General features: G+C 37.9%; 3 protein-coding genes across 3 annotated transcripts in view; 2 read left to right on the top strand and 1 right to left on the bottom strand.

The window, feature by feature from the left end:
- Positions 1-251: 251 nt before the first annotated feature.
- Positions 252-4,215, bottom strand: morn2 (MORN repeat containing 2). The gene is made up of 5 exons (XM_051722765.1): positions 4,186-4,215; positions 3,909-3,959; positions 3,724-3,830; positions 2,984-3,120; positions 252-522 (listed from the first exon to the last, which is right to left on the bottom strand). The coding sequence occupies exons 1-5, from the start codon at positions 4,190-4,192 to the stop codon at positions 420-422; spliced, it is 405 nt and encodes a 134-aa protein (XP_051578725.1). The 5' UTR covers positions 4,193-4,215; the 3' UTR covers positions 252-419.
- A 144-nt stretch (positions 4,216-4,359) lies between these two features.
- znf593 (zinc finger protein 593) lies at positions 4,360-6,069 on the top strand. Its single transcript, XM_051722521.1, has 4 exons — positions 4,360-4,425; positions 4,853-5,055; positions 5,154-5,216; positions 5,508-6,069. Exons 2-4 carry the CDS (start codon positions 4,856-4,858, stop codon positions 5,632-5,634), a joined length of 390 nt encoding a protein of 129 aa, XP_051578481.1. The 5' UTR covers positions 4,360-4,425; positions 4,853-4,855; the 3' UTR covers positions 5,635-6,069.
- A 1,047-nt stretch (positions 6,070-7,116) lies between these two features.
- The window catches only part of selenon (selenoprotein N), an 8,977-nt gene continuing 1,959 nt past the window's right edge, over positions 7,117-14,134 (top strand). The window contains exons 1-11 of the mRNA XM_051722292.1: positions 7,117-7,499; positions 8,278-8,395; positions 10,027-10,157; positions 10,364-10,576; positions 10,877-11,001; positions 11,363-11,500; positions 11,678-11,759; positions 11,931-12,119; positions 12,248-12,353; positions 13,680-13,792; positions 14,002-14,103. Coding sequence (XP_051578252.1) covers positions 7,308-7,499; positions 8,278-8,395; positions 10,027-10,157; positions 10,364-10,576; positions 10,877-11,001; positions 11,363-11,500; positions 11,678-11,759; positions 11,931-12,119; positions 12,248-12,353; positions 13,680-13,792; positions 14,002-14,103 — 1,509 coding nt within the window. The 5' untranslated portion in view covers positions 7,117-7,307. The remainder of the gene's footprint in view (positions 7,500-8,277; positions 8,396-10,026; positions 10,158-10,363; positions 10,577-10,876; positions 11,002-11,362; positions 11,501-11,677; positions 11,760-11,930; positions 12,120-12,247; positions 12,354-13,679; positions 13,793-14,001; positions 14,104-14,134) is intronic.

Here is a 14,134-nt window from a genome sequence, read left to right as displayed (position 1 = left end):
AGTTGTTTCATCACTATAAAAGATCACATTGATGCCTCAGGGCTGCTAACTGTGTGTCTGGCAAGATCTTGCACAATGATTTCATGGATGGTAATTCTTAGTAATTTGCTTTCAAATTAAAATGTTTTTTGATAAGATGCTTTTCTCAAATTGCTTATTAATTAAAAGAAAGTTTAGATCAAAAAGATCCTTGTTAAAAATGCTGTCACTTCTGTAGTCCATTTACTGTACTTCAAAACTTCAGTGCTTAAGAATATATTTTCAAGTTTCGTTTGTCTCATCAAAGTCCATAAAACCTTTTAGTGAATGATGAACATACAGTATGTCATACAATTGAAAAGAAAGAAAATGGGCAAAAATAGCAAAAACATTTTGCTGTATTACTTGAAATGACATTTGTTTGTGTGTATCAGTGCATGCTACGTGTTGAGTTTGAGCTTCAGTCCTAGTGCTGCTTTCTTGTGGAAGATTCCGGTCCACACAAGTCCTTGTGAATCTGTGAAATCCCCGTCACCCTCAAATCTGAAAAATAAAATATAGATGGCCTACTGCTGACACATAAAAATGTTTTAAGTCAACATAAGAGCTTATAAATACTGTGAGTGCTGTGGTGGGAATTTCGGCTTGGTTTCCATAATTTAAAAATAAACTACATTTTCAACAGGCAGTCTAAGACTAGACTTGTGCCATGGCAGCAAATGCAATTTTCTATATCAAACGAAGTCTAAAAGCCTCTGTAGGTAAATCATGTAGATGATCTGAAACCACAGAATATGACTGTGTGAAGAACAGACCACATATTCAGATTTATGTGCTAACTGTATTCACATGGATGATATTTGTGAATTTTACCATAAATAATAAAATATCACATATCAAGATTAAATGTATAGTACATACACTGGCCCCCAAAAGTTTTTGGACAATTTTGTCACCCTCAAATATAAATTAATTTTATTACATTAGATAAGAAAATATAAAAACATCACTTTTCTAATCCATTTTTTTTTTCAATCACTTTAAACCAACTGGTCTTACGGCCAAAATTAATGGATGTATGAAGTCTCCTTTAAGTTTACATGTGTGTCCTGGCAGAGTAAACAAATATGTGTTTTGCTGTTTCTTTAAAACAAATGCCACTTGGTTTAATGTTTTGTTAGGCCTATATAATGCAAAGATATTCATACATTTTCAAGCGAGACTAAAATGTCCATATACTGTTTTGGACAAACTTAATGTTAATTTCAATATTATATTTAAATCTGTCAGACTCTGAGCAACAGGCTTAGAAAGTCTTTCAAAATCCATTTATGACCAGATTTGATGCTTAAAGTCAACTGACAGAAATTCATCTTAAGAAATTCTTGTTCCTCCTCTGCATCTGTTAAAACCCACGCTGTCATTAAAGGGATAGTTCACCCCAAAATGAAAATTCTCTCATCATTTACCAACCCTCATGCCATCTAAGATGTGTATGATTTTCTTTCTTCTGCTGAACACACATGAACATTATTAGAAGAATATCTCAGCTCTATAGGTCCATACAATGCAAATCAACAGGGTCCAAATCTTTGAAGCTCCAAAAGGATAAAAAAGGCAGCATAAAAGTAATCCATGACTCCTGGTCTTCAGAAGCGATATTATAAGTGTAGGTGAGAAACAGATCCATTTTAAAGTCCTTTTTTACTATAAATCTCCACTTTCAAACAGCCCTCCTAAATTCTCTTCTCTCCTAAAGGCCAGTTCACACTGCCCCAACAAATGCCAACTGGGTGTTCACCTGTTGGCATCTGTTTTCACAGATTGAACATATTTGAATGTATGATTTTCCAACAAACTCTGACGTAATCAGACTTCATCACGAACCATTGCCATGACAATGAGATAAGCGTTCCGGTCAACTCATAGAAAATTAACACTCGTTGGTGCAACTGCATTGGTAGAGCAGGAGAAACGCAGTCAATCATGATTAATCACATTTTTGCAGTGAACTTGTTGAAGCATTCCATTCCTTCTAAATAAAGGAAACAAAATTATATATTAATGTTGGTTAGCTTGTCTCAGCAGTTTGTGTGGATGACACTCATGAGAAAATATACATGCAAACAGGCTATATCAAAACTCGGACAGAGATTTGTGCTGAAGCGCTCTTCTCACTTGCATGAAAAACAGATTCTTTATTTCTCAAATGGCGTCAAATTTCACAGCAAATACAAACACTGTACTCAATGCAGATCTGCAATAATTAAAAATATGAACTTTTCCCAGATTTTATGGACATACTGTAATATCATGTGCAAAATATTTTTGGCACGCTCTGAATGAAGTTATAGCCAAATGTCACACTGAATACACGCTAAACATATTTAATAAATCGACCATATATATTTATATTTTAAATCACGCATGTCGCAACCTCTCCTTGTCAGGCATCTTCTTTAAAGGCATAGACGCAAGTTTGTTGGTGTTTGTTGAATCAGTGTGAACATGACAGGTATGTTTCTCAACATTCTAAATAAAACAGCCAGCTGTTTGAAATGTTGGCGCCTGTTGGCGTTTGTTGAAGCAGTGTGAACTGGCTTTAAGAGTTATTTTTTGTTTTGCTTTTGGTGATTCACATTATTAATGAATATCGCCACCTACTGGGCATGGAGGAGAATTTATAGTAAAAAAGAATTTACATATTGATCTTTTTCTCACCCACACCTTTCATTTCACTTCTGAAGATATGGATATTATTGTTTTACTTTTATGCTGCCTTCATGTGTTTTTGAGCTTCAAATTTTAGACCCTGTTGACTTGCATTGTAAGGACCTACAGATCTGAGATATATTTCTAAAAATCTTTGTTTGTGTTCTGCAGAAGAAAGAAAGTCATACACATCTGGGATGACATGAGGCTGAGTAAATGATAAGAGAATTTTCATTTTGGGGTTAACTATCCCTTTAAGACCAGATTTAAGACAGATTTTATAGTGTATCACCTATTGTTGTTGAAGGTTCCAGTGTATTCTGTTCCATCAGGAAATCGGTAAGTTCCTTTGCCGTGATACATGTTGTCTCTGAAGAGACCGTTGTAAATTGCCCCCGATGGGTGTTTAAGAGTTCCACTACCATTCATCTGCAGTAGGTACACATTAAAACAACATCCACTACATTTTCATTAAAAAAAAGTTTAACTCCTAAAGACATGAATTGTAATTTTGCAATATATGTAGTAAATCATGACCACTCACATTAAAATTCTCTAAAAACTCCAGTCATATCAGTAACCTTATAAAAGCTGTTTTATTATACATGGAGAGGGTCCGCACATGTTAGAATCACATGATCAGCCGAATACTACTCGCTTAATCTCAGTAACCATCCTGTTCACTCACTGATTAAAGTAATCATGGCTGACTTTGAATACTAAATGTCTACAATGGCATCTGAAACTGAAAACTATTGAATATAAATGATGCTGCATCCAAGCCATTAGGTGTCAGTGTAAGTCCAAGATGACACAAAGACAAAAGTTACTGAGTGCACCTTTAAAAATATTAAGAAAGGTAACATATTAAATTTAGGAAGTGGTAAAAACCTTAAAACCTTAAAAGATCCAGTGTCAATAAGAGATTGAACTGAAGCTGTTTCACATCATGGACCCCTTAATCCAGCACTGAGCTTCAGAGCTGATGCGACTATTTTACTTATTTAAAGATGATATTCCACAAATACACACCTTATCATTTTCCCATTCCCCAGTGTATGTAACTCCAGAGGCTGAAGTATGTATGCCAAACCCTTTCCTTATTACCACACCATCTGAGGTACGAGAGCACTCTCCCTCTAAACACAACACATACAGAGTCAGGATATTAAAATATGAACATTCACAGAGATGTCAAAGGCTGACAGATAACTCACCATATTTGTCTCCATTTGGAAAAATGTAAGAGATTTTAAATGTTGTAGTCTCTGAAACAAAGACCAACCAGATTAAATTAAGATAACCTTTGTTTTATCTATAAACAACAGCAAGTAGAGATTATTTCTATTAAATTCCACTCTTTGCATCTTTTCTAAATAAATAAATAAATAATAATTAAAAAAAAAACTTAAAAGTTTATGTGGCGTTGTTTAACAAGTGAAGATACATACAATTATAACACAGCTATCTTTATATTTATTAAAATATGTTTACCAGACATGGCGCTGTGTTTAAAAGGCTTTACAAAACACTTCAAAACTAGATTAAGACGGTTTTCAATCACCATGACAACGACGCAACAACTCTACTTCGCCTGGTTGGTTTTGAGTGATGTGCCGCCTTTACTGCCATCTAAAGGCAAACTGGCAAACTGCGCCACTTGCCACTGTGCCGACCCGGAAGTTATTCCAGCAGAGATCCAGCGTGTTTTTAGTGAGGCAGCTGCGTGTTAACGTGAGTAAAGTAATAAACATATATCTGTTACCTTACAAATCTACGTAATTCACAGTGACAGCGTGCTGATAGTGTCTTTATGTTGAAGTGTCAAATATTGAGAGAATATTTTTTTCGGTTATAAATAAAAAAAATACGTGTCGTATAAAGTATCTTTCCTCTTTTTTAGAAGTTTAAAAAGAGACTCAGTGCTGCTCATTTCCAGATTGTAGCTTAAATTTGAGCTTGTTTTAATCTTACAATGTGTGACAATGTCCCGCTCAGAGATTTGACAGCACTCATCTTTTCTTTCAAGGTTCAACAATTGCATATTTTGGCTCTTTCAATGCAATGATATTTGTCTTTTGGGGAATCTGGAGATCTTCATTTACTACCGAGTTCAAAACTTCCTAATCGTCCCTAAACACTTTTTTCCTCTCTCTTTTAGATCATGGGTAAGTCCAAACAGATAGGAAACCACAATAATGGCAAGAAGAAGAATATTGCAAAGACTTGGAAGACTAAACGCAGGACGAAGGACCTTGACCAGATTCATGCAGACATGATCCCAGAAAATGCTGCCAAGTTGCTAAAGCAAGATGTAGATTATGATGTCACAGGCTGTGCCCAGAATTACTGCCTCCACTGCGCGTAAGTTACATCGCACCACCCCCCATATGCACTGAGCTCATATTATAGTTTGAAACTTTTTTTTTACCGGATGTTTTTTTTTTCTTCTCTCTCTGCAGGAGATACTTTGTGGATTTGAGATCCCTGAAGGAGCATTTCAAGACCAAAGTCCATAAAAGACGGTAAGATATATGATAACGTGTTCCATTCTCATTTTGTTTGGTCAAATCTGGATTTATCTACAGATACCTGCTAATAACGTTAATGTTAAATCTTTAGATCTTTTATACAGATATAATTATCCTCATAAGTGGAATAAAGTTATGCTTGGGTTGTTTTTTTCTGCCTGCTTCACTGAACCTGGTGGGACGAGACCACTTCCATTTACATTCCATTTAGAATGATGCTTCTTCTGAATGCTTCATAACTAGTTATCCAGGCTTCCTCCCTAATACATATTGTTTCTATCTCAGGCTGAAGCAGCTAAGGGAAGAGCCGTATACACAGGCGGAGGCAGAGAGAGCGGCAGGAATGGGCTCCTACATCCAACCTAAAACTGTAGAAGTTCACACACAGCAGGTCGAGGAGGAAATGGACTAAAGTAGGGCTCTGTTCGGCCTCTCTGTGGACTTTCTTCTTTTTTTCTTTTTTTTTTTTTTTTTTTGTAAAAACACATTTGGTCTGGACTGTTTCAGTGCGGAAATTAATTTATGGAGATGGAATGAGATGCTAAATCTTCATTTAAACTCCTACAGTCCAGTTTCTGGTACTGTATATTCCATGTATTGGAGAAGCCCTGGAACAGCTGGCTTCAGTTTCATACATGTGAATGTGTTAACTGGTGTGAAATTATGACAAGATGTTAAAGATAAAGTCTGCTCAAAACAAGCAACCATCTGGAACTGAAAACATTGCAATGTTCAGTATGTATATATTACAGTATTGTTAAATGTGCTGTATTGAGTTGCAATAAAATTTAAATCCCAATGATTATTTCCCCCCAAATGATTTCTAAATAAAAGTTTATAGTATTTATGTGTTCAGCATTACTTTATATAGTTTATTTATGTTTATGTATATTATGATTTTCCCTTATTGTTTATTGCTTCAAATTTAAAGGGATAGTTTGCCCAAAAATTTAAATTCCTCATCATTTTTTCACCCTCATGTTCTCAACTGAAGGTGACTTCCTTTCTACACAGCAACAACACAAAATGAAATGTTTAAGGGATAGTTCACCCAAAAATGAAAAATCATTTAGGCAGCATAAAAGCAATCCATAAGACTCCAGTGGTTTAATCAATGTCTTCTGAAGCGATCCAGTCGGTTTTAGGTGAGAACAGAACAAAATGTCTGCTTGCCATTCATGATTTCAAGCTCGATTACACTTCCTAGCGTCATCTAGTGCGCTGCGCATATGTCAAGCACTAGGAAGTGTAATTGAGCTTGAAATCATAACCATGTCTAGGGACAGCAATGGCAAGATGTACAGAGAAAAGGAGTTATATTTTGGATTGTTCTCACCCAAAATCGATTAGATCACTTAAGAAGACATGAATTAAACCACTGTCAAATGGATTACTTTTATGCTGCCTTTATGTGCTTCTTGGAGCTTCAAAGTTTTGGACCCCATTAACGTGCATTGCATGGACCTACAGAGTTGAAATATTCTTCCAAAATTCCTAATTTGTGTTCTGCAGAAGAAAGAAAGTCATACACATCTGGGATGGCATGAGGGTGAGTTAATGATGAGAGAATTTTCATTTTTGGGTGAACTATCCCTTTAATCATATGGTTTTTATTATATTGTTTACCTCCTATTTCTACGCTCACTTTGTTTGGACTGAAAATAATGTATCAATTCTGTTTTTTTTTTTTGGAAATACGTGCCGTTTCATAGAAACAACTGGAATATGAAGACCTAAAAGACCCAGAGCCAGTAAATTATTTGGCTCTGAACAGTGTAATTGTGGTCAGACATAACAAGCGGAAAGCTGTTTAAAACCCTCCTCAGCTTCCTGCTCAGAAAGCATTTTGGGCATTACAGACGCGGCCGAAAGTTAAAGCAATAAATGTTTGCACTGTCCCTTTAAGAGCGTCAGACATCCATTAACGGAAGAAGCAGCAGGGATTTTGTCTCTGCGCCGCCACAAAGTAACGGGTCACTATGCGTTAAAGACGAACTTAAGGCTACACTGTGAATTAACAAGAGTTTAAACCCACCGTGGGCTATTTAGTGATTTACGGAGCAGATAGAGAGAATACTAGAGAGGATGGCGGCAGATGTGGATAAAACGAATCCTGGAGAGCCAAAGGATGAGCATGAAGATCGCGCATCTCCATCAGGCACACCCGACCGCTCACGTTTAAAGCTGACGCTCTTCACCTTATTCATGATCGCTGCTGTTCCAGTTATGGGCTTTTGCATTAAGTATTACCAGGACATTCAGCTGGTCAATCGACATGTAAGTTGACATGTTAGCATTTTGCGTCAATTTCCAATAAGTCTTTGTTCTCAGTAAATATATTAAAGCTACTATTGTTATTGCTCATATATTAAAGCAATGTTATCATTATAATTGTGTATATTACAATAAGTGTATTTAATTGTGAACATTGCTCTTGTACGACTCGTATGGTTGAAGTATTAGGGGCCGTTCACACCAAACGCGTCCGTCCGCGCATATTTTCCAAATGTTTCCTTTGTAAACAAGACCGCGTTTAGCTGTTTTTAGCTTCTCGCGCAGGATCGTAGCGTTTTCTAGACGCCATGTCAAGATAAAAAACGTGAACTTTTAAAAACGCATCTCGAGACTTCTGCGTTATTTTCTATTAATTAGGCTTATTTATTTTTTTTGCGTTAGAACGATGTTCGGTCTGAACGGCCCCTAAATAATTTTGCACTACTGTCTTTTGCCACGTCCTCAGTTGGTATTCGAGAACAGTAAAGTTCCATCTGTTGCCTTTAGCAGCCTGCTTCTTCATGAGGGTGAGATAATTGCCACAGCAACCCCCTCTTTCTCAAATCTCAGTGTTGCTTCAAAATCACTTCCTACATTAAACAGAGACTCTCCTGCTCTCCCTCACTAGCTACATTTAATTTATTTAAATGTATGTCAGGAATTCAGTTAAGAATAGACAGACTCAGACATGATTGTGTCTTGTTGCCTTGGGGCAGCCTGAGCGTGATAGATGTGTGGTTGTTGATGAGGTTTCTTTTCTGTTGGGTTGGGTGTGTTGTAGGAAGCAGCATTAAAGGCGCTGGGAGCAGACGGACTCTTTTTCTTCTCGTCCCTGGATACGGATCATGACCTCTATCTCAGTTCAGAGGAATTCAAGCCTATTGCAGAAAAACTCACAGGTATCTTTTTAGTCTGTATACTCTTAGCAGTACCCTGACAGAAATGGCCTTTTGAAGCAGAATTAAAGGAATATTCCCGGTTCATTAAAAGTTAAGCTCAATTAAAAGCATTTGTGGCATAATGTTGATTACCGCAAAAATTTATATCAACTCGTCCCTCCTTTTCTTTAAAAAAAGCTAAAATTTGGATTACAGTGAGGCACTTACAATGGAAGTGAAAGGGGTCAATCTGTAAATGTTAAAATACTCATTATTTCAAAAGTATAGCCACAAGACATAAACAAAATGTGTGTTAACATGATTTTAGTGTGATAAAATCGCTTACTAACCTTTTCTGTGTAAAGGTATAGCCAATTTTACAACTTCATTGCCATGACAATGTATTGTCAACAAACCCTAAAATGACTGTTAAAACGACTATTTAAACAACTTTACAGTTCAATTAATATATGAGTTTTAATAGAAGAATTAATGGAAGTGTTTTTATAAAATTATAAGCTTCACATTTCTGCCTTAAAAACCTCCAAAAATTGGCCCCATTCACTTCCATTGTAAATGCCTCACAGTAACCTTGATTGTTTTCTATTTTTTTATTTTTATTTTTTTTAAAGAAAATAAGGGACGAGTAAAAAATTTTTTTGTGTGGTAATCAACATTATTCCACAAATGCTGTCGATTGAGCTTAACTTGAATTGAACCCGGAATATTACTTTAAAACTTGTGTGTTATTGACTACCAACCCTGGAGTCGCAAGTTTGAATCCAGGGCGTGCTGAGTGACACCAGCCAAGTCTCCTAAGCAACAAAATTGGCCCGGTTGCTAGGGAGGTTAGAGTCACATGGGGTAACCTCCTCATGGTCGTGATTAGTGGTTCTCGCTCTCAATGGGGTGCGTGGTAAGTTGCGCGTGGATCGCGGAGAGTAGCATGAGCCTCCACATGCTGTGAGTCTCCGCGGTGTCATGCACAGCGAGCCACATGATAAGATGCGTGGATTGACTGTCTCAGAAGTGGAGGCAACTGAGACTTGTCCTCCGCCACCCGGATTGAGGTGAGTAACCACGCAACCATGAGGACCTACTAAGTAGTGGGAATTGGGCATTCCAAATTGGGAGAAAAGAGGATAAAAAAAAACTAATAAAACAAACCATGTGTGTTATTTAAGCTGCAATGTTTTTTTTTGTTTGTCATTTTTGAGGGATTACATGGTTTACAGCATTATGTCGTCATGTCAACAAAGTTATAAAATTGGATTTAACTTTACACAGAAAAGGTTAGCGATTTTATAACACTAAAATTATGTTAACATGCAAATTGTTTACATTTTGTGTCTATACTTTTGAAACAGTGACTATTGTAACGTTTATGGATTGGCCCCATTCACTTCCATTGTAAGTGCCTCACTGTAAGCCAGATTTCTGCTTTTTTTTTTTTTTAAGAAAAGAAGGGACAAGTCGAAATAAATTTTTGTGGAAATCAACATTAAGCCACAAATGCTATCGATAGAGCGTAACTTTTATTGAACCTGGATGGCCTCCAACACTGTTGAAAACTAAATGCCACAAGATATGAGTTTTAAAAACAAAGCATTCTTTATTGCTGTAATTCAAATGTCTATCTCTGTTGCCTGAAGGTGTGGCACCTCCCCCAGAATTTGATGAGGAGACACCACACAATCCAAATGGAGAAACGCTGACCCTACAGGCCACAATGCAGCCATTACTGCTGGAAAGCATGACTAAGAGCAAAGATGGCTTCCTAGGGGTAATTTAAGAGTTGATTGATTCAAAACACTTGCTTTACTTATAAGCTGGTCCATAAACTGTAGCCAATATTTTGAATAGTTAAACTGAGATTGAAGATATACTGTACATATAGAGTGATGTTTTGTAGAAACTGAAACATGGACAGATTAAAAGGTATTCAAAACTTGTCAGTTAGGTAAATTAGTGCATTTTCTGTCTCATCAGGTTTCACACAGCTCTCTTAGTGGGCTGCGGTCATGGAAACGTACAGCTGTTCCTTCATCCACCTTTTATGCCAGTCAGTTCAAGGTCTTCCTGCCACCAAGCAGTAAATCTGCCCAGGGCGACACATGGTGGATCGTTCCCAGCGAACTGAACATCTTCACTGGCTACCTTTCCAACAACCGCTACCATCCTCCCACACCACGGGGCAAAGAGGTACAAATACACCAATAAATCTGACAAGTGATAGTGAAAACAAGTTTAGAAATGAGTCCATTATGTGCATTCATGAAGTTAAGATGTATGAGTTTAACCACAATGAAGAAAGATGCAGAGTTCATGAATTGTCAGTCAGTATAAAATAATGCCATTGCATATTCAAGTACAGTATCATTTTTTTAAGCAGTTTAGTGATTGTCATTTCATATTGCTTGGATTTAATTAGTTGGATATAATTTTATAACAGGTGATAGGAGATGCCATGGTGGATGATTTAAACATGCTTTCTCTCTGCAGGTGCTGATTCACTCTCTGCTGAGTATGTTCCACCCTCGGCCTTTTGTGAAATCCCGCTTTGCTCCACAGGGAGCTGTGGCCTGTATACGAGCCATCAGTGACTTTTATTATGACATCGTTTTCAGGTGAGAAAAAAGATATGTTGGGCTTTGGGTTTCAGGGTTAAGCTGTGTGTTACATACTGTAGGATAGGTTAGTTTAAAAGTGTGGGCTAGAATATAGGTTATAGGACAGAAACTGGGACTGTAGGTGACTATCATGTTAGAACAATGATGTAGTTTGCAATCATTCAGAATTAATGGAATTGTCTTATAATTGTACCCAGTAAAAATACACCATATATCTCAAATCACAGAATTTCTGATTGTAACTTCTCCCTCATTTTATCGCTGTCATTCTCTGCTTACTTTATGGTTGCGTTTTAACTGTGAGCCTCCTATCCAGGCATGATTAATTGAGTCTGATGTTCTTTGTTACTTATTACAGAATCCATGCTGAGTTCCAGCTAAATGATGTTCCAGATTTTCCATTCTGGTTCACACCTGGTCAGTTTGCTGGTCGCATTATCCTCTCTAAAGATGCTTCTCATGTGCGAGACTTTCACCTCTACGTCCCTAATGACAAGTCAGTGCTCTGTCATCCCTCTACAACTCCTAAGTGCTTGTACTGTGGTTCTAGTTTGAGCAATTTAGCCCCAAAACTTGTAATAACATCATGATAATTTTAAATAAATAATAAATACACACATAAGAGCACAAGAGTCCTTGTCGTAGGTGTTGAGTGTGTGTTTGTGTATGGCAGATCTCTGAATGTGGACATGGAGTGGCTGTACGGGGCCAGTGAGAGCAGTAACATGGAGGTGGATATTGGATACCTGCCCCAGGTTAGTGCTGAGAAGTATACAGGTCATGTTTTTTGTGGGTTTTGATTACTGATTATACATAATACTAAAATGCTTCCACTGACATTTTGCTAGTTTGTTCAGTGTTTTCTGATGAGTCAAAGCTAAAGTGTAAAGCATGTTAAATGAATCAAATGGGCTGTATGTTTACAGATGGAGCTCAGGGCAGCAGGGCCCTCCACTCCCTCAGTAATCTATGACGAGCAGGGGAACGTAATTGACAGCCGTGGGGAGGGTGGAGAGCCCATTCAGTTTGTGTTTGAGGAGATTGTCTGGAGTGCAGAGGTTAGCAGAGAGGAAGCAGCGAGACGGCTGGAGGTCACAATGTACCCTTTTAAAAAGGTTAGTCTCTTACTGCAGTCCTCATGAAATGAGGGAAAGTTGAGTCAGTAATGGGGTTAATCTGTTTGTGAGTTCAGATGATGTATTTTGATGCCATCAATCTCTTCAGTGGTTCTTCTTTTTTGAAGGTGCCATATCTGCCTTTCAGTGAGGCCTTCAGCAGAGCTGTTGCAGAGAAGAAGCTGGTCCACTCCATCCTGCTCTGGGGAGCCCTGGATGACCAGTCCTGTTGAGGTCAGACACCCACAAATGCTTGCTTTAACATAATAAGAGGCCGTTCAGACCGAACATGTTCTTGCACTTAAAAAAACCTAGCTAAAGCGCAACACATGTAACAGATCGCAGGTGTCATGCTTTTAAAAGTTGATGTTCTTTTTACCTGATGTGGCATCTAAAAAATGTGCCACTCCTCCCTGAGATTCTGAAAAAAAAGCTGGATGTGACAGTGGTCAAAAACGTCCATCTAGTGCAAGGGTGTCAAACTCGGTTCCTGGAGGGCCACAGTCCAGCAGAGTTTAGCTCCAACCCTAATTAAACATACCTGAAGATTACAAGGTGGCATTTTGGAGGAAGGCTGGAACTAAACTCTGCAGGGCTGCGGCCCACCAGGAACTGAGTTTGACACCCCTGATCTAGTGCATGTTTACAATGAAAAACAATGGAAAAAGAGTGCAGATGGACACAAGCGGTTTTGGTGTGAACGGCCCTTCAGAGTTCAAAAAGAAAAAGTAGTATGCCTTGAAATTTTGCAGTAGTGTTAAATGTGGGTTCTAGCAGTTCTTGAAGCTGTATTAGGTCCCACTTTATATTAGGTGTCTTTAAATACTACGTACTTACATTAAAATACATACAATATAATGTATTTATTGTGTAACTACATGTTGTTCTGCAAAACTCACAAGATTCACATTTGCTGCTACTTTGGTTGATGTTTAGGAGTAGGGGTAGGGTTAGGATAGGGGTAAGGTTAACAGTGTAACTACAGATGTAATTAAATGCAGGAACTTTAAATGTAAATGCAATGCAACAACACGTACAACTACTGAGCACTTTATTAGGAACACCTTTACACCTATTTATGCATGCGATTTATCTAATCAGCCAATTGTGTGCAGATACGGGTCAGGAGCTTCAGTTAATGTTCTTGTCAACCATCAGAATGAGGAAAAAAATGTGGTCTCAGTGATTTCGACTGTGGCATGTTTGTTGGTGCCAGATGGGCTGGTTTGAGTATTTCTTGTTAATGAGAGAGATTAACGGAGAATGGCCAGACTGGTTCGAGCTGACAGAAAGGCTTTGGTAACTCAGATAACCACCCTGTAAAATAGTTGAACCTTGAGGCGGATGGGCTACAACAGCAGAAGACCACATCGGTCACTTTATTAGGACATTAGTGTTCCTAATAAAGTGCTTAGTGAGTGTATATTGAATCAAATGCTTGAGGACATAGTTGTTAAAGACACCTAATATAAAGTGAGTCCCTGTATTAGATGTTCTTCTGAACTGAAAGAACAGTACTCATTTACATCTTGAACATTCTCTTCCTCCTCTCTACGACAGGTTCGGGGCGGACTCTTCGGGAGACAGTTCTCGAGAGTTCGCCCGTTCTGGCCTTACTCAACCAGAGCTTCGTCAGCAGCTGGTCTCTAGTCAAAGAACTGGAGGATCTACAGGTAAGAACAGTGGGAGGGGTTGTGGTATTTAGTTTACGTATGTTGTACAGCCAAACGTAAACAAGCAAAAAAATATCATTGTGTTTGATGCCCTAATATTTTGCATACTTTTCTAATATTATATACCTCAGCACAAGAGGATAAGAAACTCCTTTTAGTCCTTATTAAATGAAATACTAGTGCTAATTAAATGCTTTTCCATCATTTAGGCTAATGAGAAGAATCTGGGTTTGAGTGAAAAGGCTCGTTTACATCTGGAAAAGTACACATTTCCAGTGGAGATGATGGTGGCGCTGCCCAATGGCACTGTGGTCAGTCTGCTTTTAGATTTCAGCTCTTGAC

The sequence above is a fragment of the Myxocyprinus asiaticus genome, chromosome 17 (assembly GCF_019703515.2).
Source record: "Myxocyprinus asiaticus isolate MX2 ecotype Aquarium Trade chromosome 17, UBuf_Myxa_2, whole genome shotgun sequence".
NCBI lineage: Eukaryota > Metazoa > Chordata > Actinopteri > Cypriniformes > Catostomidae > Myxocyprinus > Myxocyprinus asiaticus.
The sequence above is the reverse complement of the archived record's forward strand: the minus strand, read 5'-3'. Positions and strand labels throughout refer to the sequence as shown.